Source organism: Electrophorus electricus, chromosome 7 (assembly GCF_041902795.1).
Source record: "Electrophorus electricus isolate QZ-2024a chromosome 7, ASM4190279v1, whole genome shotgun sequence".
Lineage (NCBI taxonomy): Eukaryota > Metazoa > Chordata > Actinopteri > Gymnotiformes > Gymnotidae > Electrophorus > Electrophorus electricus.
Genome location: NC_137503.1, coordinates 452,501 through 478,040, shown reverse-complemented (window position 1 = coordinate 478,040; position 25,540 = coordinate 452,501). Strand labels below are relative to the sequence as shown.

Genomic DNA, 25,540 nt, shown 5'->3' with positions numbered 1-25,540 from the left:
AAATAGAGAAAGGACATTACAATACTGAGATATATTGGTACTTTATTGTTTGGAAGATGCTCCAATAATAAGTGAAATCATGTGAATAATTAATAATGATAATGACAGTGATGTTAATAAAAATAACTATAAGGATAAAATTGTAATATAATAATAATAATTATTATTATTGTTGTTGTTGTTATTATTATTTATTTATTTATTTTATTTTAAATGATATGCCAAACTCACTACTGCGACAGCGGAATAAGTTTGGTCTCGGTTGGTTTAAACTTTTAAGACCCTCCATTTTCCAAAATAATTCGTCGTGTTTTTATCACGTGTTAACCGCAGACTCACTGCTCCGCTCCTGCTCTCGATGCCGAAGATTTTCTCTTCAAAATATCGTCAAGCTTTCATGTGGAAACGCTCGAGTGACAGGAAGTCATATATATAAGCACAAATATAAGTAGGACAATATGTACAAATAGAATAGAAATATCAGTGTAAACGTGCATCATTTATTTTAACTACTGGAAAAAGTAATTATTAAACTAAATTATGCATTAGTGTGCACCTTGAACAGTCAGCCGTTATTCAGATTGCACATAAATGGTTCCTTTATAACTAATGAAAATGATTTACTAGGCCTGGTTTCCGGTGCCAACGGCAGCTGTGCTTTTTTGCTCTGGGGTAGACTTATTACACATTACCAAAACCAAAAGAAATAATAAAATATTCAATAAAATACAGCCCCGTTTTGTTTTTCTTTCATTTATTTAGAAGATTACCGGGACGCGCGCCCCACAGAGTTGGATTTGGCTTACAGAACAGAAGAAAGGAGGACGAAAGGACAACAGAGAGGGGGATCCGCGCGCAACATCACGCGGCTGCCGGACAGTGCACAGGTATGACTCAATGAGACGTCTCATGATGCACGTGGCCGCTGTTTGTAAACATACTTGTGCACAAAATAAATTACTACTTACACAACTTTTTTTTTTCTTCTGAACAATTAACACGACAAACAACGTTGTGTCTTTATGTGAAAACAGGCATTAAACAGTGACTTACACCATCCACAAAGGTCTACCGGTAGATATTCTATGTAGTGCTTTTTTCAATGCATAGAATGTTTGCACTGCAAACCAAAGTATACAAAAAAAGAAATTCTCTTTTTTCTGGATTCTGCTCCATCATAATGTAAATATAATTACCGGACACATGCTAGTGTTATTGATCTATTACTGGAACTTTCGTATGAAAATGCCACTGACAGATAAAATTAGTCTGTTCTGATTTGCAGAAATTGGGAGTCGATTTATGCACGTGAGAAAGTGTCATTTGTACGTATATATACAAAAGCATTTCAATATTTCTAACCGATCTAAATAATAATATTAGGAAATAGATTTCAGTGCAATTTCAAAACAAATACAAGCGGTGGTTGCCACCTTTATTTCGCACTCATAAATTAAAAGAGACTCTCCTCTTTTCTTTCGTTCTGTCTTTCTCGTTTTTTTCCTCTGTTTTCATCAGAGATAACGTTTTAAACACTGCATGATAACATTCGATAACGTTCAGACGGTGATAAACAGAATCTGCTTTTGACAGATCAATAAATTTCCAAACACAGCAGTTCCCGATCATAAATGAATAAATACACAAATACGGAAATAAATTAAATTCTATATAAACTGACACTAACTAAAACAAGACAGGGGTATGAGGTAATCCTTCAATGGCTATTTCATCGATTAAAACAAAAGTTACTGGGGGGAAAAACATACTTCACTAAAATAAATTTCAACGTGTCTAGTCTCGCGATGATTTGGAAAAGGCATCGCTGAGATCTTAAGGACAGTTTTCTCTTCGGAACATCTTCGGAAGTAGTTCGTCCGGATTACCTGCGATTTGCATACTTCACATTCACCAGTACTGTGAAAACCAACGGATGGGACAAGACGCCTCATAAACCAAAAGAATGCTCTTATTTGTCAAGACTGCACCAGTACGAAACCCCACTGCGTGGAAAGCAGACCGAAAGCGCTGTTTGTATGATCCTTGGTCCCCAAACTCAGTCAAAAAATGTTCTCGTAAGATCAGTGAGCAGCTGAAAATTTCAACCGTTTTTGTTTTTGTCTTTGGTTGCAAAACCAAACTCGCACCACGTTCTTTTTAAGGTCCAGTTTCTCTGCTATGGCAGCTATTTTCTCCGAGGACGGCCGCGGCTGCACGGCGAAGTAAGCTTCCAACGACCTTTTCTCGGGCGCCGCTATTGAGGTCCGCTTGCGCTTCTTCTCGTTCCCGTTGAAAATGTCGGGTTTGCTCATTTTCTCTCTCTGGGCCCCCTCCGCCTCCTCCAGCCACGCCTGCAGGATGGGTTTGAGCGCGATCATGTTGTTGTGCGAAAGTGTTAAAGATTCGAACCTACAGATCGTGCTTTGGCTGAGCGAGCCCACCCCAGGAATTTTCAAGTTTGCCAGCGCGCTCCCAACGTCCGCCTGCGTCACCCCGAGTTTGATTCTCCGCTGTTTGAAGCGCTCCGCGAACGCCTCCAGCTCCCTCGGGTCCGTGTCCGAGTCGTTGATGGAAGCCAGTCCGTTACTGGCGAGTCCCGGTGCGCCCTGAGCGCCGTTGTGGTGTCCCGGCAAGAGGCCGTGGTGGGTCAGCGGCGAGTTCATGTTGATAGCCGCCTGGTGGGAGAGGTGGCTTAACCCGTGCATGTGTGAGTGCGCGTGCGAGGACGTTGAGATCAGCCCCCCGCCGCCGCCTCCTCCGCCGCCCCCGGCACCCTCGTGCGCGCTGGACATAAGAGTTAGCGACGGCGAGTTGAGGTGGTCCATGAGGTCCGGGGGCTCCAGATTCTGGTGGTGCGGGTGATGGGGGTGGTGGTGGTGGTGGTGGTGGTGCGCGAGGGGCACCGTGGACGTGGACGAGCACGGCACGCTGTTCATCGTGTGGTACGTGGCGTCGGGCTTGAACGGGTGCGTCTTGCCCTGTGACACCGCGATGTCGACGGCCGCCAGCGCTTCGGCACGCGCCAGAAGCGTCTCATCCAGACTAGCGAAGATGTTACTCTGCAGCTACACGCGGACACAGAGAGAGAGAGAGAGAGAGAGAGAGGGAGAGACAGAGAGCGCGAGGGGAGAAATAAAAGAGAGACGGAGAAGAAGAAAGCGAAAAAGAAGAGTGAGAACATGCATGCGAGGAGCGCTGTCAATACATAGAGAACATTCCTTTTACAAGCTCGCGGTCATAAACATTCATTCGGAAAGGATGAAGCGGGAGTCTTCTGTGAGCGTGCTCTCAAAAAAGATCACAAGAATTCAGCGGATCGCCGTGGAATACATGAAAAAAACATTAAGCGCCGCGTGGCAGAAAGTGCCTCGCAGCGCCGCTTATTACCGAGCTCGCGTGCGACTCAGCTAGCGAGAAAAGCGAGAGAAGTTTGGGCTCGTTTACCTGTGGAGTCTGCAGACAGGCTCTCCTGATAGCCTCCGAGCTCGAGTGCAGAGTCGTGTACTTGTGCTCAGGTAAAGTCGCGTGCATGGCGAAATGTGGCTGCTTGCTGTTCATGGACATCATGTTTGCGAGCGATCCCTCCCCGAAGAGCTAAAGTGCAGAGGAAAGGAGGAAAAAATACAGGCTCGAGGAAAAAAAAGTGCAGAAAGTTCGAGGTTGTCGGGCGCTCCGGATGCAGTGGTTGGCGGTTTGAGAAGGCTGCAACGAGCGGGTGCAGCGAGGACGCCTGCCGTGTATGGCTCGCGCTTATCTGTCTCCTGTATGGCTGCGCTGGGCTCGAGAAGCGCTCTTACACCTGAGCCCCTCACATCTCGTCAAGTGAGCGCGCCTTCTCTCGCGAGACATTGAACGCCACAGCCCGAGAGAGAACGGCTGCTTCAAGCGCGATTGACTCTCGTGTCTCCGTTGCGCCTCACGTCTTGTCTTCTTCTGCACACCGGACTGGCCCAGCGCGACTTCCACACCTGTGGACTGGTTGCGCATGCGTGAATTTTTTCCCATGGATTTTATGGCGTGTAAATGTATTACGGACATGTCATTTTAACAGTGTAACCTTTTACAGCATAATTACGTATCAATCCGGCCTGTCGAAAAGACTCTCAAATGCATTGATAATAAAAACACTTTTTCATACTCTTAAATAATATTTTGAATAATAACCCGTTCCAACGTTTATTTGTGACATCCCACCGATTAAACGAATTTTTAAATTCAATTATGACAAAACAAAAGTTTGGGTTTGTCTGTGGGGAAAAACGGATTCGCAAAAAGTCATGGTTTGGTATTCTCAACATGCCATTTTATTTGGGCAGCCCAAGAAGAGCACGAGGAAGCGACAGTGTAAGTAATGTGGCCGCCGCGTTCCGCTTTTATCAGCGCGCACAGCTCACCCGCCCGCTGCGGACGGTTAACGGGAGGCTGTCACGCGCACAGCTCAACGCAGGCCCGAGCTCATCACTCAGTAACGCTGTTCAAATTCTACATGATCTCCAGCCTGCCCGGATAGGCCAGATAACCCTGCTATTATTATATTATTATTCAGTATTATTAAGCAGGCTTATTGCCGAGATCTGAAGTGAAAGGCTTGGTAGCAGCATTTAAAACCTTGGTTTATTATGCAAATGAAACGGTATCATGTATATTTCACCAACCTTTAATCATTACATAAAAGTTTAATTGCCTAACCGTGGAATGTTTGAACAAATGAAGTGTCGCTTCATTTAAATTAATTAATTTCTTAAAAGACTATGTACAAGATTACGGTGGATATTAAACCAATTTGTTTAGCAGTTATCTGCCATCTGATAGCACGAGGCTGATACTAATTAGAGCACAGACCACGCCCACTATTAACAATTATGACTCGCGCTGTGCACGAGGACCCGTAGACGCAGCTCTGTCTCACGCGCCTTCATGCAGCTCCAAGAGTGGGGATGTCGGGGGTCGGCGAAACTTGCAAATTAAATTATTACAAACATTAAGGGGCTTTAACAGTGAAGTATAAGTATACCTAGAAGCAACCACACAATCTAGTTTTGCTATTTAAAAAAAAAAAACCGTCATAACACTAAAAATTCATTTATGGACATTGAAATTACCAACGAACATCACTTAATGAGTTCTTAAAGTCATTACATTTATTTTAGTAGAGTTTAAAGTGTTACAGCTAGACAGCCCGCTTATGTAACATGATGGACACTTAGATAAAAACATAAGAACATCTATAGTTCATCTAAAGAACAAATAAAAGTCATTGCTATGACTGTATTAAAATACTCATCACGGTGAGAGCTGTACTAGCAGAACATTCCCAACATCTAACACACATACAGCTGACATTATTACAAAATGAGAAACAAACTGCTAAGAAAAGGTAATAATGTCCTAAAACGCAGAAAAAGCAGTGAGGCATCATTTCCAAAGGAGCTAATCTCCTGGTGTAGTTAATGTGAATCGCCCTTCTGAATCAACCCGGCCTGCAGACTGGCACACCATCATCATCTCACATATCTCCCTTTATTTATTTATCTTGGACAGTTTGGAAGGACTGCAGGTTGCTAAGGTAACAGCACTCTTGCGCTTCTTGGATTCACCAGAAGCCTCTGCTTCCTTTCCAGCCGCTGCGCTGCTTCTCCCAGCATGCCATGCTGGAATGCTGAAGGGGGCGTGGTTTTTGGCCTCGCTGAGGTCACGTGCTGTGGGTATGGTCTGCTCCTCTGTCACCGTGAATGGGTCAGTCAAGAGGTCATCACCAGCCCCCCGATCTGCTGTCAGGGGAACGCAGAACTCCGGCAACGCCAGAGGCGGCTGAGAGGTCTGGCTGCTGGAGCCCTCGCACTCAGCCATCATGGAGTCCAGCTCAGAGATCTTGTCCAGGTACGCAGCATCCATGCTGTCCTGGCTGTGTCCTGCAAGCCTGTCCCCGCTCGGTGGACATCTGGCCTTATTCGTGCTCAGGGACGTACAGGGGTCCTGCCAGACTCCCCATAATGTGCCCTCGGCCGGCGTCGCTGGGCCTTGCATGCCGACCGCGATACCGCGGTCTTCAAACCTGAGCCGGCGGAGGTAGGGAAGGCGTGGGGTGTCTGGTCTGGCCTCACCACGACCTGCAGGACTCCTGAGGCTCAGACAACTGAGGGAGGACGAGGGTGTGGAAGGGGTGGAGGGGATGCCAGCATCCTGGAGTGCCTCCTCCCCAGCTCCACACAACAGGCCCATCCCACGATGCATGCCTGACGTAGTCAAGAGTAAGCCACACCCATCCGGGAGACCCATCGGAGTTGACTTCCTGTCCAAGTCGGTGTAGACCGAAGGTTCCTCCATTTCGCTCAAACTCCTCCGCATCGTGGCTATCCTACTACGCTGGACCCCCTCGCCCTGCCGCTCCACAGAGGCAGAGCTCCTCCCCTGGGCTCCTTCTGTGGCCGGGGCCCCGCCCCTCCGGCTGGCCGCCATTTGCGCCTCCAGTTCCTCTATGTAGGTGTCGCTGCGCTCCAGGGCTCTCTTCAGCTGGCTCAGCTCTCTCTCATAACGCTGGACCTTCGCCTCCAGAGCTGCAACTGTGCACCTGCCAAACCTGACGTTACAACACACGCAAGGCAGGAATAGACGCAGTCAGACACGCATGCATCGAGACTGCTTTCTCTACACACACAAAAATACATACCCTTCTCTTAAATTCATAAAACAAAAACAGTTGACGAGAAAACTCGTTATGTGTATGGTTAAGCCCCCCGTTACCTGTGGGGGAAGGTCTTACTTCTGAGGAGACCGGTTCTCCACTTCCGTCTTCAAGCGCATGTTTCCTTGGATGAGGTCGACATTCTGGGACCGCAGGGTCTTGTTGGCCTAAGGGACAAGACGCAGGTTTTTCACTCCAGAAATCTTTTGATTAAGCAACTCAGATGGTCTCAAAGCCAACAGGAGCCACAGAGGAACTGTGCAGCAGCAACCATTTTCCACTGAGAGGGACGGGGTCAGTGAAAGTTCACACACACACACACACACACACACACACACACACACACACACACACACACACACGAGCCTGCCTCACAGCTGCACAGGGAGCAAAGTTATTTCATTACAGCCAGGCAGATGTTCCACAGCCAAAGGTCCACTCTCAATAAACAGCCCATCAGGAGTGTTTGGTGCAATACTGGCTAAATGACCAGTCAATTACCTTTAACAAAGCGCCATGTTTCTGTCTAAACTTAAGGAAAGTCAAGCTCTTACTTCTTTTAGCTTGTCCATATCCTGCTTGAGTTTCTTACAGAGATCACTGGCAGCTCTGAGCTTATTAGCCGAGTCCTCCAGAAGGCTGTGGTCGGCTGGAGTCTCACTCCGAGACACCAGGACGGTGCTGGGTTCTAGAGCAGTGTTCAGTTGTGCCTCAAGGCTTGAGTTTTTGGTCTTCAGGTTCTCATTCTCCTTCAGGAGGGTTTCGATTTCCTCCTGCAAGACAGACAATCCAGTGATTCATAACAGGGCCTCTTTCATGTGAAAAGGTTAGCTTCTGTTACATACTTAAAACAGCAACACTCACAAAGGCACCCCATAAGCGTGAAGCTTGAGAGGTTACATTAAAAAAAAGCTCCACACCTCATATTCTCGCAGTAACAATTCCCCACGGGTCTTTCTGAGACACTTCTTAACAGAATAGCTTTCATTTGAGTCGCTGTCATTTGTTGCACCTGTTATAACACACAGAAGAGGCGAGAGAATTATAAGGCAAATCAGAATGCAGAACGTACTCTGTACACATGCATACAAACACGTTTTAACATACATTTTTCATATCAACAAACAGCAGACAACAGAGAAATAGATTCTAGCTAATTCTACCACAAACTCATCTGGGTTTAACAGGCTAAAGCAAGCAGATCGTTACCGATAATCTCTCGGCATGGATTTTCGGGAGTTATGGCCACTCTGCAGGTAGGACACTGGCTCGACTTCTTCAGCCAGACGTCAAGACAGCCAAAGCAGAACACGTGGTTATTACAGCAAATGGTGGGTTTGCGAACCTGTGGGTTTTAGAAGTTAAGAGTCAAATGTTGTATGTGTAATGAAACTAACACCTTTCAAAAAGTACAAAGTGGCAAAACATTTTGAACGCTGTGTTCTGAAATAAAGGAAATACAGCTAGATAGCAAGACTTCAAAGAGAGACACTCTCCAGCAGGGTTGGTTAACACTAGTTACAGTTCAATATGGAAAGACCCATGATGGTCCGCTAGCTGAGCTTAGTTATGAGCTAGCATGTTACCTAGCGAGGGACTAACCCCAGTCCTGGTTTACATCTGTGAGAGGAATTCAAATATCAGGCTAAACTTTTCCTTTAGCTAACCAGTCTAGTTTTAGGTACGTTATCAAAGCAGCCAATCAGAACCAATGAGCTAATTAACTGTTATCAGCCAACACACCCTTAAAGCCCTTAGCCGGGGTAGCTAACCCACTAACTCACCCCAAAGCCCTTAGCCGGGGTAGCTAACCCACCTTCAAAGCCTTTAGCCGGGGTAGCTAACCCACTAACTCACCCTAAAGCCCTTAGCCGGTGTAGCTAACTCAACCCAAAGCCCTTAGCCGGGGTAGCTAACCCACTAACTCACCCCAAAGCCCTTAGCCGGGGTAGCTAACCCACCCTCAAAGCCCTTAGCCGGGGTAGCTAACCCACCCTCAAAGCCCTTAGCCGGGGTAGCTAACTCACCCCAAAGCCCTTAGCCGGGGTAGCTAACCCACCTTCAAAGCCTTTAGCCGGGTTAGCTAACCCACTAACTCACCCTAAAGCCCTTAGCCGGTGTAGCTAACTCAACCCAAAGCCCTTAGCCGGGGTAGCTAACTCACCCCCAAAGCCCTTAGCCGGGGTAGCTAACCCAGCCTCAAAGCCCTTAGCCGGGGTAGCTAACCCAACCTCAAAGCCCTTAGCCGGGGTAGCTAAACCACTAACTCACCCCAAAGCCCTTAGCCGGGGTAGCTAACCCACCCTCAAAGCCCTTAGCCGGGGTAGCTAACCCACCCTCAAAGCCCTTAGCCGGGGTAGCTAACCCACCCTCAAAGCCCTTAGCCGGGGTAGCTAACCCACCCTCAAAGCCCTTAGCCGGGGTAGCTAACCCACCCTCAAAGCCCTTAGCCGGGGTAGCTAACCCACCCTCAAAGCCCTTAGCCGGGGTAGCTAACGCACCCTCAAAGCCCTTAGCCGGGGTAGCTAACCCACCCTCAAAGCCCTTAGCCGGGGTAGCTAACGCACCCCAAAGCCCTTAGCCGGGGTAGTTAACGCACCCCAAAGCCCTTAGCCGGGGTAGTTAACTCACCCAAAGCCCTTAGCCGGGGTAGTTAACCCAAGTCAATAACTGATAGTTTCGGTACCTTTCCGAGGCAAATCTGGCACGAGATCGGTAACGTGAGCGACAGAGTGACGTTCTGGACGCGCGACATGTTTGGGTCTCAAAATCCAAATTACGATCCACACGCGCTACGGCGAGCCGGAGGGACCACACGCGCTACGGCGAGCCGTAGGGACGCTCCTGTAGTGACCCGGAGAGGCGGCGGTAGCCTCCGTTCCGGTGAGTGTTGGGTCGCTGAGACGCCGAACCGCATTTAAGAGAATACGGGTAACCCGAAGCCGATGACTCTGGTGCCTCTTGCGTATGATGAAGAAACGGCGTGACTTAAGGAGTAAAGCAGACGGGATGGCCGGTGGCGTCAGAGGCGCGGAGCTCCCGATTCATCGCCACGGTGCGTGGCACACGGCCCTACAGACCGCTGTTATGGACTAACCAATATTAGAACTGAACCGCTGGGAAACACCGTTGTCCATTGATTGAACGGCGATGCTGCAACTCCATTACTGTCATTTTTACAGCTGTGCCTCGGCATTAAACTACCGCGCGGCTGTGTGAAAACTACAGGCTGCACCTCTGAAGAGTGCATGGTTTCCTTTCGCACTCACACTAGCTTTGTCCACTTTCTAGCTACTTCAGTCACACTTACTGTTCTTAAGACACCTGTGATTACCCTGTGACACCTTGTGCCAAACGACTGTGGTGAAATCCTAAACTGACTAAAAGGCCCGTTCCTCAAATTAGTCTCAAGCAAAAATAATTAAATTAAAATCGCACTAACTCATAAGAATAAGCCAGAGAAAACTGCTCAAAGTACAGGTTTCTAATGTATCAGGAATGTGCTGGTGTCGTGGATTCTCTGTTTAAATGTACGTGGAAGGTTTAGCAGGAATTTAAATCGTGTAGACCGGAGCAACTCAACCTCCAGCTCCTCTGGAGACCAGCGTGGAAACGCGAGATTGTTGAGTCAGTGCTTCTGATTTCGGTTTAGTCAGCAAAGTCTATAATGTATGAGGCTACACAACTAAAATCTACTTAAAACTCACACACTATTACAATGTATTTTTGTACATTATAATTAATCATTAGTAAACTGCACCCTTTGATATGAAGCACAGGAAAAATATATACAATTTCTGTATATCACATATTTTTTACCAGAAGTTATTCCAAAGCGCTGAAAAGCTTAAAGGTGCACCAGGGATGGACAAACTAAATTTGGTTTAATTAAATAGTTTTTATCTGGGCAGATTATGAACGATACATTCTGAATGTCTGTGTCTGCCTGTACTGTATTCATGGTAATACAGAATCCTCACAAATATATGCAGTTATGAATAGAGAAAGTGTGTGTGTGTGTGTGTGTGTGTGTGTGTGTGTGTGTGTGTTACATAATATGAATTTGTATTTTGTTCCTACTTCCAGCAGTTAATTCTTGTTATATTTCTGTTTCTCTCTCTCTCTCTCTCTCTCTCTCTCTCTCTCTCTCTCTCTCTCTCTCTCTCTCTCTACCTTTCCAGTGTTTTCCGAGTTTCCCATATAAACCTGGTGTCATCCAGTATGATGTCATCATGATGATGCGTATATCCCCTCAGTACACTGAAATGCCACTTTTATCCACTGGGTTCCCACTCTTACAAACGTTACTAACAAAGTTGAGATTTGGTTTATTTACCCACTCGGGTGTGTGTGTGCAGCTCTACTGCCACAGAAAGTTGCTGTCTGTTCTGACTCATTAACTCCATCACGGCACATTCTGGAAACTTGCAAACTTATACTGTAACATACTGTAATGTGTCAATAAAACACTCATTCTCTGTGCAAATAAAAAGCCATCCAGCACCTTCATAAAGAAACGAACAGTGTTTGAATGTTCTTTGATCTGATGAGCATATTCCTCCTTCCTTCAGACAGTGGCTCTGTAATGGTTTACTCATTCATTGGTGACAGTCAATGAATCCCAGCTGGTAGAGACCCCACTCTCTATTGATCTCATCCTGGCTGCTATTTTTCATCCTATAAATGACGTGGATTGACAGATTCGCCCTGGCTGGGTGATTTATAGGAGTGGGCGCGTGACCTGTGTGTCAGGCCTGCGCAGCCTGCCGTGCTTCCATGGCAAAATGGCATCTTTACCATTTTGCCGGTAAAGGTTTAGACTGCCTTAGAGCTGCTCGTGGAGACGCCAACACCTGCGCTGACCGGGTGACCTTTTCTCCATAAAGCCAAACCACTGACAAATGATTACATTAATTAGCTCATCTCTGGTCCGCTCCCTCTATCCTGCCCCCCTGCCTGATCCCTAACACACACACACACCACTGGTGTGACAGGTGTTTTTCAGCGCTGCAGAAGTACCATAGCGCTGCATTGCTGAACTCTTGGGGCGATTCAGACATTTTGCCCCGTCACCTGCAGGTGGAACGTATTGATTAGTGCTGCCTCTGACAGCGATCGCTGTGGTGATGAGGAGAGCACCATGGCGACAGATTGTACCAGTGGGATCCTCCCCTAAACTCTCGGTCTCGGCAGGGTAGAGTTCATCAGCTGGAACTCCAACAGAACCCCATTAAAACCTCCACAGGGTTCATCTGTTCGTTAGCGCTACACACATGACTCACGTGGTCTGCAGTGTGTAGTGTCGCATCTCAACCGAGGAAGGTCAAAACGTGAGAAGGAAGTGATGTCACCTCAGAGCAGCCTAGCTCACTCCAGGACAAATGCAAAACAAAAGAATCTTTCAAATCTTTAATGCAAAGCAAGAGTTGTCATCGTAGTTCTTAAGACTCGGGGAGCTACTTGCATTTCTCTCTGTCCCACTCTCATGCTTTGTCTCTCCCTTTTTCTCTGTCTGTGAGCCTCTTTTTCCCTGAATCTCTCCCTCTCTCCCTCTCTCTTCCTCCTCCTCCCGTATCATACTTACTCCTCCTTGCAACCGGTCACAGGGAGCAGTGCTAGGAGGAGCTGTGCATGTGTGGTTTTTATTGGCCTGAAGGTCTGTCGTGTGTCTGGCCCTTTACAGAGCACCTGCGGCCCCTCTCAACCTGCGAGGGTCTTCGGTACCCCCCCCACACACACACACACACACACACCCTTCCACTCTCAAGGGCCCTGGGGGAGAGATGGGGGATTGTTATAGAAATGCTGTCTTCCACTGGCCCTGTCTACCCCTTCATCCCATTCCTGCCCATCTGGGGGAGGATCAGGACAGGGTGGCACCCGAGAGCAGAGAAATGGAAATGGAAATGTGAAGGTATGAGAGAGTAGTGGAGAGATCAGCGTCAGGTATCACCTAAAACACAGTTAGCACGTGTCCAATAAACTGGGAATAAAATTCCCGAACTTGTCATGATCACCCTGTATCACCATCTTAACTTAGGCTAAAGCATAACCCCTCAGTTTCACACCTCAACCAGGATGTTATTAAGGCTGTTTCACACTGAGCCGGTTGTATCACAGACGGAGAGAATAGCGCAGCCGAGACATAAATACGCTTTCTTCTGTACAGATCCTTCAGACTGATGGGCCTCCTACAGTAATGGAGGTTCTTCACTTCTCTGTTGCTTCTTGCTAGACTGTAACTCAGTTCTCTGGTGACTGCCACATTGGTGAGAGTCAGTGTGTCTGCTCTGAGCACAGTTACACAATTATCTGAATTCAGGGAGCATCTGTCCAAGCAGCAGAGGTACTGATCCCTGATCGGCTCTGAGTGACTCTGTACACCCCCTTTACACAACAGTTTATCCAGGCTTGTTATCAGATTAGCTCCGCCCACTGAGTGTCATTGGTCACTGCCCCAGTATCATTCTGCTTCATCCCTCCTCTCCATATCCCTCGGTCCTGAGAATCGGAATATCGCTTTGGGGAAATTGCATACTGATGTTTATTTTTTCTTTTCAACTTTGAAGGCAGACAAATTGAGTTCAGGATAATCAGATATTTTGTCCATTTTTAAAATAATTGAGTTCTTTTATCATTTGTGACAAATTTTCTTGTCTAAGGGGTCAGTCTGTTCTGCAGACATCACACACACACACACACCTGTTAAACACTGCAGACATCACACACACACTTGTGTATAAATGCATCACATCTCCTCTGACTCGACCTGGACTCCTCAGTCTCTCTCTCTCTCCCCTCTCCCCTCTCTCTCTCTCTCTCTCTCTCTCTCTCTCTCTCTCTCTTTCCTCTCATGGTGTTTTCTCTTAATTAAATTAGATTTAATTGTGTTTTTGTAATTAAAAGGTCTTTGAATAGAGGAGATTACAGTCTGACCAGTTGAATCTACCACAGTAAAGTTCAACTAAAGCTTGTAGTATATTTGTTTTAATATTTTGATGTGTAAAGGAAGTTGGAATTCAGCCTCAATACTTTTTTTCACAGCATTTTTTACCATGCAACATTTTTCATTTACAAAACATAAATTCAAGACGTTAATCTGGTTTTCAAGCATACATACTCTTACACACACACACACGCACACACACACGTACACACACCATAAGGGCTTATTAATTATTTGTGACCAGTTGACTTCATGTTGTGCTGCCAGTGGCCTGGTCAAAGATTATAATTACCACTTTGCTGTTTGTATCGTATTCATCTCTTCTTGCTCTTAGTACTGTATTACCTTCTCTCCCTCTCCCCCTCTCTCTCTCTCCATCTCTCTCTCCCTCTCTCTCTCTCTCCCGTACACAAGACCAAAAGTGCAGGCACATCATTTATTGATAAGACAAAAAGAATGTAATGAAATTATCAATGTTCTTGAATTAATTATGAACATGATTAAGAAAGGGAAAATCTCAGGAGCTGAGATCCCATTACCCTTTTGTGTCTCAGGATTGCTTTCATTCAGGGAGAAGCAGAAGGAGACGACCAGGCTTCTGGAGTCCAGTGCTCCTTTCCTGTCCGGCACGGAGCCTCTAGCCCTGCACCCTGAGCCTGTGCGTGCGCTCCCTCCCGCTTTCTCTGGCTTGGCCATTCCGCACGGCGGCGGTAGGCTGCTGTCCCGGCCTGCGACGCCGTCTTCTGCAGGAACCAGGTGAGCCACCTCCTCTGCGAAGGTCCTGACCTCCACAGACACTCGGAGCAGAAGGTAAGAGCAGCACTACAGCGGTTACACACCTGTCCTGCTCCACCCAGCTCTCCACCCGGAGACACTCTACATGTCCCTCCAGCTGGAGGTGAAGAACAGGTGTTGCTGTAATGGTTGTGTGGCAGTGTGGCTTTGCTTTGATGTTACAACGGTGTGAATTTACCTTTAGTAATTATTAACCTTTCAGTAATTATTACCAGGGTGGTTGTCTCTGTCTTAAAAAATGTTACTTGAAAAAATCTGTAAGATTTAATTTGTCAGGCCATGAAAAAAATATTTGCTAACTTTCATAAAATGAAAAATTTAATTAACTTCTTAATTTACATATTGACCAATATTGTAACTAAATGTAAAAGTAAAGTTTTCAGTTCAAATAAACAAGACTTGTAGAGAGCCTGGACCGACTGAGCCTGCGGTCCTGAGGATCAGAACTCCTCTCACTTAATGTAAGCCTGGAAGATTATTCAACTGATGTATTTTTGTGTGTGCATGGAAGTGCATTGTTAGCATTGTATTTATAGTAAACGTTAAAATTATATACAATTTAAAATTCAGGCATGATAATAGATTATAATGATAGCAACAAATACATCAAAAATGTAAACAAAATAAATTGGAATTGGGTTAAAAAGTGCTAAATAATAATATAGATATTTACAGAACATATTAGTTATTTTCATAAGATTATACTAGAAAAATTATTCACATTAAATATTTGAGATTTGACAAACTAGGAAGTAAACTGCATATCAGGACTACGCAGTTTGAACAACTCTGATTAATCATTCATAGTTATATTGAAATATTTTAATATCTAATTAAATCAATTATATCAATATATAATTAAATTATCTTTTAAAATCATATACATCTGTTTGTTGGGCTCGGGTGACATAGCACCCTAGCTGGAGTGAGCAGAGGAGTGTTTTGACCATGGAGTGATGCATTATCTAGTCTACATTGAGAGGCTGATGTGCTGTGTGACAGCGTCTGTTGGCAATTACTGTTCTCTCTGCCCACGAGGGAACCACTGCAGGAGGCTATGGTCTGTCTCCTGGGGGGCTTCACTCTCTCTACTGCTCCATCTCTTTCTCTCTTCTGTTCCCTGCTTCTCTCACTCTCACACATCCTGCTCACACCAGGCACACGCCCACCCCCCATGCACACACTCACACACACACACACACACACATACACACACACACACACACGTGTGCACACGCAATCTGCATTGCAAACCAAGCCGAGAGAGAGTACAGAAGCTGTATTGTACGGGACAGAGCGGGACAGAGGTCGTAGTGGACAGACCCTGTCCCGCGGCTCTGCCACTGATGACCCTGATCTGTCTGACACTCTTTTCTGCAGAGTTCATTATTATGGACCAATACTCTCTACACTTTAACCCCGAGTATAAGAAGACTTATTATATGATAGCTTCTTATGACCTGGTACTATAGTCCTGTTGTACTGCCGTTCTACGGGAAATTATAGGCACTGAAAGGGTTAACAGGAACGCTGTCGTCCAGCGGGGAATTAGAGGCACTGAAAGGGTTAACAGGAATACTGTTGTCCTGGCCATTGATCCTCATATTGGATCTCCCGCTGCTGCTGTTACTGTATATGGCCTTGCGCTATCAGCCGGTGACGATGGCCCCGTGATAACGGCTGCTCCTCCAGGGCAGATACAGTTTCTCTGCTCTGCCGGGACTCACCACACCCACGTGATGCTGATCTCAGGAACTTTTTACTTCAACGAGTAAATTCAGACTCTTATCAAGTTACTGTCTAGGCGTCTTCCAATTGCACAAATATGTTAGCCTGTTTGTCACTGGGCCGCTCGCCGGGAGAATGTGGAATTAAAAGGCGTCTGCTCATGGTTGATAACGAGACAGATTTGGGAGGAGACGGTTGGGTTTTATAATCAGGGAGGTTTTGTTGTAAGTGCAGCAGTTGAGCACTAAATGGGGTGTAATGTGCAGTAAAGCTCTGAGAGGCAACGATCTCTCCTGCGTGGGTGTGCGAGCCAGTTCAGTCGTTAAGATGACACCAGCCAAAACAGGCGAGGTGCCTAACAACCCGCCCTAAATTCACACAGCGGTTTTAATTAGCAAAAGTTCCAAGATTCCAACACTGTAGTTGATGTTGCGTGTGTTGCGCTAGCAGAAGCCAACGAGTTTCCTAATGCAGCGTTTGGAACATAACGGCTCCCCTTCTCCTCTTTCAGGGGAGGTTTCCGGTTTCCAGCAGCAGCGTTTGGGGAGAGAAGGCGGCAGTAGCCGCGGCTTCGTCAGCCCGCAGCGTGCCACAGCAGCGGGGCTAGCCAGGCAGCATCTGGTGCCCACTGCCTGCCAGCGCCGCACGGCCCAGATGGCATGTTAAGCAGGCTAATTATTTCCACACAAAACTCTGAAATTGCAGCTCGCCAGGGTACAGTTTCTCGTGCTGAATTTTCCTCACTGGGCGTTGAACCTGAGAAGCTGCAGTGCTGTGATCAGCAGGCCGGAGTTTCAGCCAGCGGAGTCTCCGTTCTGTCGTACTAGCAGTTAGCATTTAGTGCTGTTGTCTGGTTGTACTCAGTCTGATTCTGTGCTACCGTAAATTAATCAGGCGTGAGAATATTTTATTTATACAACCATCTGCACAAAGAGGGAGAAAATAATAAACACGTCAGCAGAGCAGCGACACAGAGGGTTTGTTGAACTGTGCTTTCATGGTCAGAAACATTTGAACAAATAAAAACACGGCCTCTCCAGTTAATGGTAACCATTTGGTCCTTTAGTGACCAGCCTGTTACAGCGCCCAGCAGTACCACGCCTGAATAATGAGCCAATAAGAGTGCGGTCCAGGCCGGAGAGCTGCCAGCCGGCCCCTCTCAACCTCCCTCCAGAGGCCGCGCGGACACACACACCGCACTCCTCATAATCAGGGTCGCTTAGGAGTCAGGGCTGAGTGCCGCACAGCCGGGCGTGACCGGCCGCGACCGGGCGCACCCGAGTGGACCTGTCCACTAGGAGTGAAGGGTCATGTGACGATGTGTCGTGCGTGATGTATGTCTACTGAATGACCTGCTTTATAATTTCCCAGGCAGGAACCGGAATCAGACTTGTTTCTCAGCATGTGCTGGATGTCTTTTCTGGCATGTTTTGAGTCTTTATTTGAAGTTTCATGATATTTAGTGTTTTAGTCTTAATTCAGGAGTAGAACCTACTGTAGACTCATGACCTCCAGAGCCCCCATGTGCCGACACTTCCACACATACACACATTAGCACTCAGCACTTACTGTTTAGTGGATGCATTTATGTTTAAAAAAAGATAAATCCATGTTGCGCACAAAGGAAGATACCGACAACAAAATCGAACTGTTTAGTGACGATGTCTTAAACTGATTTAACTGGAACACATATGCACTCGTAAACATTTTTTAGAATTCAAATCAGAAACTGACATAAATTCCTACTGGCACAAACTTCCTGTAAAGTGATTGGGTCTCAGAGGCCGGGGCGTCTGTCCCATGATCCATCTCGCTCTTGCAAGCTGTCAGTCAAACCTTCCTCATGTCATGTGACCTGAAATAGCCCGCCCATGTTTACCCGACTCTACATAGCCCCGCCCACATTTGCCCAATGCTACATAGCCCCGCATTTTTCAAAGAGTGGAGAAAGGGTCCTTGTCCATAGCAACGATACAGTGATCTGACTGCAGTGATATATTTACAGTGATCTTTCTACAGTGATTTGTCTACAGTGAGCTGACTGCAGTGATATATTTACAGTGATCTTTCTACAGTGATTTGTCTACAGTGAGCTGACTGCAGTGATCTGTTTACAGTGATCTGACTGCAGTGATCTAACTGCAGTGAACTGTACTGTGATTTGTCTACAGTAATCTGACTGCAGTGAACTGTACTGTGATTTGTCTACAGTGAGCTGACTGCAGTGATCTGTTTACAGTGATCTGACTGCAGTGATCTGACTACAAACAAAACACATTTGGCCTGTAAAGGTTTTCATTAATAAAGCACCAGGAGAGCTAAACAGATGTTAGCTAAACTGATCAGAGTCAGTTAATCTCTGCATCTGGATAGTAGTGGTCTCATCCCTAATGGACTGGCCCCTGCATTACCAGCTATAAAGCTATAAAATGCTGTTCATTTGTAACGCTGTGCCCCCACCCTGCCCATCTGCTTGCAGGACTGCGGGGTATTGTCTTGCAGCAGGACCTGGGTAAGCACACTGTTTTCTTGTCGATACATTTCTATTAACCTCCGCAGCTGCATGTAGCAGAGTGCAGCGCCGGTCCAGCCTGCTTATCTCTGCAGGAGCAGCACATAACCTCTGACCTCCTACAGCTGTCTACCTACCAACGTCCGGTTCCACAAAGTGAAGAAGGAGAGAGGAGGGAGGGGGGAGGGGAAGTGAGAGATGAAGGGAGAGAAAGGAAAAAAGAAAGAGAGAGGGAGAGAGAGAGAGAGAGAGAGAGAGAGAGAGAGAGAGGCTGCAGGCAGTGTGCAGTTGTGTGTGTGTGTGTGTGTGTGTGTGTGTGTGTGTGTGTGTGTGTGTGTGTGTGTGTGTGTGTGTGTGTCTTTGGAGGGCAGGAGATACATGGAGAGAGAGTCAGAGATGCTAAGGATTGAGTGTTAATCCATAAATGGACTAAACACTCTGAGGACATCTGTGGGAATCTGAGGACATCTGTGGGAATCTGAGCTCCCTTAAGTCTGTAAGTCCCTGTTTGGCTGGAGTTCTGTTCCTGTATCCCAGAACTCTCTCCTGCTGGGGGTGCTGGGGGCTTTGCACACACCAACTCACATTATATAGTATTATAGTATATAGTATTATAGTATTATATAGTATTATAGTATATAATATTATAGTATTATATAGTATTATAGTATATAGTATTATAGTATTATATAGTATTATAGTATATAGTATTATAGTATATAGTATTATAGTATATAGTATTATAGTATTTTATAGTATATAGTATTATAGTATTATATAGTATTATAGTATTATATAGTATATAGTATTATAGTATTATATAGTATATAGTATTATATAGTATTATAGTATTATAGTATATAGTATTATAGTATTATATAGTATTCTAGTATATAGTATTATAGTATTATATAGTACTATATAGTATTATAGCCCTATATAGTATTACAGTATTTTATAGTATTATATAGTATTATAGTGTTATATAGTATTTTATAGTATTATATAGTATTATAGTATTATATAATATTAATTATATAGTATTTTATTGTATTATATAATATTTTATAATATTCTGTTATCGCTTTGGATAAAAGCATCTGCCAAAAGACTAAATGTAAATACAACATACATTCACACTATGAGGGGTGATACGGTATAATGGGTGATATGGGGTGGTACAGTATGAGGGGTGATATGGTATAATGGGTGATATGGGGTGATACAGTATGAGGGGTGATGAGGGGTGATACGGTATGAGGGGTGATACAGTGTGAGGGGTGATACAGTATGAGGGGTGATACAGTATGGGGTGTGATAGGTGATGAGGGGTGATACGGTATGAGGCGTGATGAGGGGTGATACAGTATGAGGGATGATACAGTATGAGGCGTGATGAGGGGTGATACAGTATGAGGGGTGATACAGTATGAGGTGTGATGAGGGGTGATACAGTATGAGGGGTGATACAGTATGAGGGGTGATACAGTATGGGGTGTGATAGGTGATGAGGGGTGATACGGTATGAGGCGTGATGAGGGGTGATACAGTATGAGGGATGATACAGTATGAGGTGTGATGAGGGGTGATACAGTATGAGGGGTGATACAGTATGAGGGGTGATGAGGGGTGATACGGTATGAGGGGTGATGAGGGATGATACGGTATGAGGGGTGATACAGTGTGAGGGGTGATACAGTATGAGGGGTGATACAGTATGGGGTGTGATAGGTGATGAGGGGTGATACGGTATGAGGCGTGATGAGGGGTGATACAGTATGAGGGATGATACAGTATGAGGTGTGATGAGGGGTGATACAGTATGAGGCTTGACGTGGCTCATGTGCAGTTCACCTGGAGGTGGAACAGAGAGGTTATTAAGGCACAGGCAGCGTGTGATGTTTACCGGCTGGGAAAACTCCGTTTCTAAGCGTGCAGTATAATCTGACACCAGACTGGATGTGCTGCTGGTTGTGATCAAATAAACAGTTAAACATCAAAGTGCCTTCAAAGTCTTCTGCATTTTGAACTGAGTAAGCAGAAAAGGTGAAATTTAACACATCCATTTTAACCCAGTTTGATCAAAAGTAGTGAAAATTAATATAAACTTTTCACAGCAGAGCACATTTACAAAGCTAACATTAAAAAATATCACGAGAAGACCTCCAAGTCATGTTTGGCGCATTTAAATGGACGTTTTCTCTTCAGTAAAGTGTAAATGACTCTAAATGAAAGACACGCAAACACGTGTAACCAGGCGTGTCTGAAGAGCTCGTCTCTTCTCCGGTCATTCCTAATGTGGTTTATCAGGGCTCATCATTGGCAGGCAGCTCACCAAACCAACCTAATTCAGACTTGCTCTATTGATGTTTCCAGAGGTCATGACCTGGAAATGATGCTTCCAACAGTTCTGTAACCTTAGCTCACTGTGGAGGTGCTTAGTGCACAGTGAGTCAGCAGAAGACGTCCTGGTTATGGAGATGTAAATGACAAGTGCAGTTAATGTGCCTGTTGAACGCGGTGGAGACGCAGAGTCAGGGAGGATTACCTATTGATCCCTCGTTAACTGTATGAATGATGGAATCATCTGACAGAGTGCATTTGAGTCTTTTGGTCTTACCCTGAACACTTCAGCTGGGTTTTGGCATTCTGCTATAATTGATGTGGGAAAATACATACACTTTATTAGTCTAATTTTAGTCCTATAGAGGTATTGTGTGTGTGTGTGTGTGTGTGTGTGTGTGTGTGTGTGTGTGTGAGAGAGAGAGAGAGAGAGAGAGAGAGAGAGAGAGAGTGGGTGGATTTTTACACATTAAATTATCTTGAACATTGGTGACTTTCTACCCAAAATGAGTATCAGTGAAGTAATATTTCATGGTGCATAAGCAGTGACTCATCACCCTGTTGGCTGTGGCCTACATACTGTAGCACTCTAACATTGTAGTATAGTAATACTTTAATACTGTAAGACTAACACTATAGTACAGCAATACCACAATACTGTGATACTGTAGCACTCTAACACTGTAGTACAGCAGTACCATAATACTGTAATACTGTCACACTCTAACAGTGTAGCACAGTAATATAATAATACTGTGATACTGTAGCACTCTAACACTGTAGTACAGCAGTACCACAATACTGTAATACTGTAGCACTTTAACACTGTTGTACAGTAAGACTGTAATACTGTAGACTCTAGAATATCCCATAGAGGTTTGATTCTATAGTTCTACCTCTTGGAGTGTAAAGGGAATGCTTGCCTAAATATACCTGTTCAGAATTTTCTAACGTATTAATGTTACACTCATAGTTGCCACACACATACATGCACACACGCACACACACTTGTTAACATGAATTCCTGCCTTCCAGAGGCGAAACATATGGCTCTGAGCTGCATGTGACTTTCCTAGGGCCAGTTCTCTAGCTGCTACCCAAAGCTGAGAAAAATATCTCCCTCTCTCTTTCTCTCTCTCTCTCTGCCTCTGGCAGGTGTGTGCTAGGTGCTGACTCTTATGCACCTGATAATCAGTACATCTCTGAGTGAGGAGCTGTAGTGTGTGTATAAATGTGTGTGCGTGTGTGTGTGTGATGTAGACGGCTGGCTCCTATCCACGCATGTACCGGCACTCCGAGGCATCCCCTCCCAGAGCCGTAATCTTTCCTCAGTCATCATTAACTTATATTTACCCCATCGCAGGTAGACTGTGGAAGCACCATATGTGGCCCTCTTCGGTCTCAGCCTGATGTCTTTGCCTCTCCGTTAGTAACACCAGCTGTTTGTCTGTTTTGTTTTGTTTTTTGCTTTTTCCTCGTGCTCTGGCGTGGAAGCCCAGACGTTCTGAGTCATCGTCTCGCTTTCCCGTTATTGATCTTGTGGCCAGCGAAGATGAGCACAAGGTCCTTGAGATGTGTATCTGTGTGGAACGGGCCGACAGATACGAGCCGTTCTGACCTTGTGCTGTTTCTCTAACAACTGCAGAGAAAAACTCACCTGATTCACAGCACAAGCACATTTGGAAGCAGACACACCACTGGCTATTTGCAGTAATAAGGTGAATATTTTTATGGCTTGTGTCACTGTACTCTAGGATGATCTAATATTCAAGTGTTTTTCTCAGCCTGTGGGCGTTGTGCTTGTTGGGTGGAAACTTCCACAAAGTCTCTGCGCTTCGGTATTGCGAACAATCACGTTTTGACACAAGTGTGCGCATGAGCAGTCATTATATCTGCATATGCCCCGTTGCCCCAGTTTCCGTTTGGAAGCAGAGAAACGTTAGCCGGCTGCGTTTGACTGGCCTACGATACATCAATAATTAATCAGCGGTATTTGGGGATTAGCGTAATAACGCATGCTGCTGGTTTTCATATGGAAGCGTGCGTTCATTTCCCAGTCCAGCACAATTAGAACTCCTCCTTCTCCAGACTCTGTTTTCTGTTTCAGATGCTCACAGTATCATAAGACTTCATTAAACAGCCCCTTTGTTCTGAGACATTGTGCAGATATCCGAGGCTGGTCAATTCTTAACTCTGTAACAGTAATTAAAGATTCTGCCAACGCCCATATAGAATCAAGGCTGCGCTTTCTCTCGGGGTTTTTTTTTATTTAAATGTGACTTTTTTCTTAATAAGTGAAGCAGAAGCTCTGTGTGTTAGTCTTCAGTGGAGCGTCTCTGCTTCTGCTATCTGTCGGCAGGGAGACATTGTCTGACGTTAGTCTTCTCCGAGGATAGGGCATGTGATGTCTGTTTAAGCAGTGCTGCAGTTTTTTTAAATAACTCTGTGTTAGCTGGTTTATTTAGAAGCAAATGATTTATGGTTTGTTATATCTGAATAGGCTAAGAGGTCACAATTAGGCAGGGGGGTTAAAATACATTATGCAGTGCTCAAAAGGAATCTATTCTGGTCTCTACAGAGATGAAGACCCATTTAATACTGTCCAGTGCACCAGTTCTTAGTCTCAAGGGGAGCCTGAAATGATTAGGACTGTCACAATACATGTACACGACACAAGATCAACACTACCATACTTCACTGTTCACACTGTGCTCACTTTAATACAAACACCTCCGTAATTCAGTGTTCACACTGAGTCAACACTTTAAGACAAACACCACCATAATTCACTGTTCACACTTTGTTCACTTTAATAAAAACACCTCTGTAATTCAGTGTTCACACTGTGTACACTTTAATATAGACATCACCATAATTCAGTATTCACACTGAGTGTGCCTGTTACGGTGAGACACCTCTCTGGTTTGAACATGTCTAGCTATGCTCATTCACAGAGCAATAAACTCTATTACCCAGAAATCCTATCTACACGGTCATGATATTGCTGAGAGGTATGTTGTGCAGGACGAACTCTGACCTGTTCTTTCGTATTGCAGCAGTAACAAGTTCCTTGTTTGAATAGTCTAATTTGTATCAGCTACAGATGTTAATAGTTTTCCAATTAACTAGCAGAGTGATAAGCTACTGTTATGTGGTTAGGGTTATCAACAAACCAGACAGGCGTCTAGCATGCGGGGACATTTAGCAAGAGATGCTATTTGAAGTAAACCCAGACTGATACAGGAAGTGTGTCGTCCACAATTTATCTGGCATTGTTATGTTTTTAACATTACACAGGTCAGATTTGTGACTAATAAACTTTGTATTAAGCTTCTAATGGGGTTGATAGTGTTTTAAATGCAGTACAAAGGTTAATATTGAAATAAATATTTTAAGGGTGACAGAGGGCTTCATCTAAAAGTTGTTGAGTTTCTGTGAAAGCACTTAAGTGTTCCTGATTAAATGCGAGACACTTTGAGCCAGGTTCTTGTTTACAGCGGTAAATGAAGCAGGACTGAGATCTTGGAATGTCCTTCTGGCTAAGGAGCTCTTATCGCCGCGGTGACACGCCGGGCTGTGAAATATTCCTCTGGACTGCCATCCCATGTCTCCTGCTAAGTGCTCGGACTAATCTGATCCAGACGCAGGACTGGCAGGACTGGTAGGACTGGCAGGCCTCGTGAGAGACAGGAGGATGGACTGTGGCCGTCCTGACACGGGTTCTGCTCAGCTTCCAGCAGAGATTCCTAGAATTCCGTGTCACACGGTCACTCCTGATGTCATAATGCCAAAGGACAGGTGGTGGCAGATCAACGTTCTTCTCTCTGCGAACCCTGAGTGGCATGTTCATCTGCTGTGGGATCAGACTGTGGGATCAGACTGCTCGAAACCAGCACAGGAGTGAGACTGAGCAAATGTGTCTGCTATCTCTAAACAGCAGCTTGTCCCTTGGACAAGTGTAGAGCTGTGAGCAGCTGTGTATGTTCTTCCACAGGTCTACCTATCTCTGTGCTGCTCTGCCTGTCCCAACGTCTCCCAAACACCACTGTCTGCCTCGTCCTTGGCTCCCAGAGTAGAGAGGGAAGAATCTCAGGCTGTGGGATCCATCATGCCACCTATAACCAGATCAGTCTGTGTGTTACAGCCTGCTTCTCATAGCTGCCTATTAATCTGATCCATTACACCCCTGTGGTGTGGGGAGGAAGCGTCCACTGCACTTCTTCCCTAAATCTGATTACGCTGCCGAGCGCCCAGGGCCTGGGGCAGCGCGAGCCCTGACAGGCACACTTTATTAATTAAGGACACACTGTCACGCTGCACCTGTGAGTTCATGTTAATTATGAGATGTAGTGTTGCCGGGGCGATGACAGATGGGCGGCGGGGGGGGGGGGTATTCCTTAGCTAAGGGTCTTGTCAGAAAATGCACAATCATATCCCACTCTTTCCAGGTTTTACAGACGGTGTGAGGGTAACAGGCTTTCTCTGAAGATGGCATCATATGGTCCTGGCGGATGTAGAGATAAAGTGAAAG

The 25,540-nt window shown here is 45.5% G+C and overlaps 2 protein-coding genes and 1 long non-coding RNA gene across 3 annotated transcripts in view; 1 reads left to right on the top strand and 2 right to left on the bottom strand.

Moving 5' to 3' along the window:
* The window catches only part of LOC145658818 (uncharacterized), an 85,641-nt gene that overhangs the window by 37,516 nt on the left and 22,585 nt on the right, over positions 1-25,540 (top strand). Inside the window, exons 2-3 of the long non-coding RNA XR_014124728.1 lie at positions 763-887; positions 14,186-14,387. This is a non-coding gene — a long non-coding RNA (uncharacterized LOC145658818). The remainder of the gene's footprint in view (positions 1-762; positions 888-14,185; positions 14,388-25,540) is intronic.
* Positions 881-4,118, bottom strand: pou4f1 (POU class 4 homeobox 1). The gene is made up of 2 exons (XM_026996046.3): positions 3,445-4,118; positions 881-3,065 (listed from the first exon to the last, which is right to left on the bottom strand). The coding sequence occupies exons 1-2, from the start codon at positions 3,565-3,567 to the stop codon at positions 2,082-2,084; spliced, it is 1,107 nt and encodes a 368-aa protein (XP_026851847.2). The 5' UTR covers positions 3,568-4,118; the 3' UTR covers positions 881-2,081.
* Positions 5,067-9,509, bottom strand: obi1 (ORC ubiquitin ligase 1). The gene is made up of 6 exons (XM_035524766.2): positions 9,372-9,509; positions 7,895-8,030; positions 7,606-7,697; positions 7,240-7,458; positions 6,764-6,852; positions 5,067-6,580 (listed from the first exon to the last, which is right to left on the bottom strand). The coding sequence occupies exons 1-6, from the start codon at positions 9,438-9,440 to the stop codon at positions 5,521-5,523; spliced, it is 1,665 nt and encodes a 554-aa protein (XP_035380659.1). The 5' UTR covers positions 9,441-9,509; the 3' UTR covers positions 5,067-5,520.

Bases quoted from the DNA above. Each gene is read 5' to 3' on its own strand.
- pou4f1 (XM_026996046.3), bottom strand. From the start codon at position 3,567: ATGATGTCCATGAACAGCAAGCAGCCACATTTCGCCATGCACGCGACT. The intron at 3,066-3,444 runs GTAAACGAGCCC...GTCCGCGTGTAG, and splicing joins CCTGTCTGCAGACTCCACAG to CTGCAGAGTAACATCTTCGC.
- obi1 (XM_035524766.2), bottom strand. From the start codon at position 9,440: ATGTCGCGCGTCCAGAACGTCACTCTGTCGCTCACGTTACCGATCTCG. The intron at 6,853-7,239 runs GTAAGAGCTTGA...CTTGTCCCTTAG, and splicing joins ATATGGACAAGCTAAAAGAA to GCCAACAAGACCCTGCGGTC. The intron at 6,581-6,763 runs GTAAGACCTTCC...TTGTAACGTCAG, and splicing joins GAGAACCGGTCTCCTCAGAA to GTTTGGCAGGTGCACAGTTG.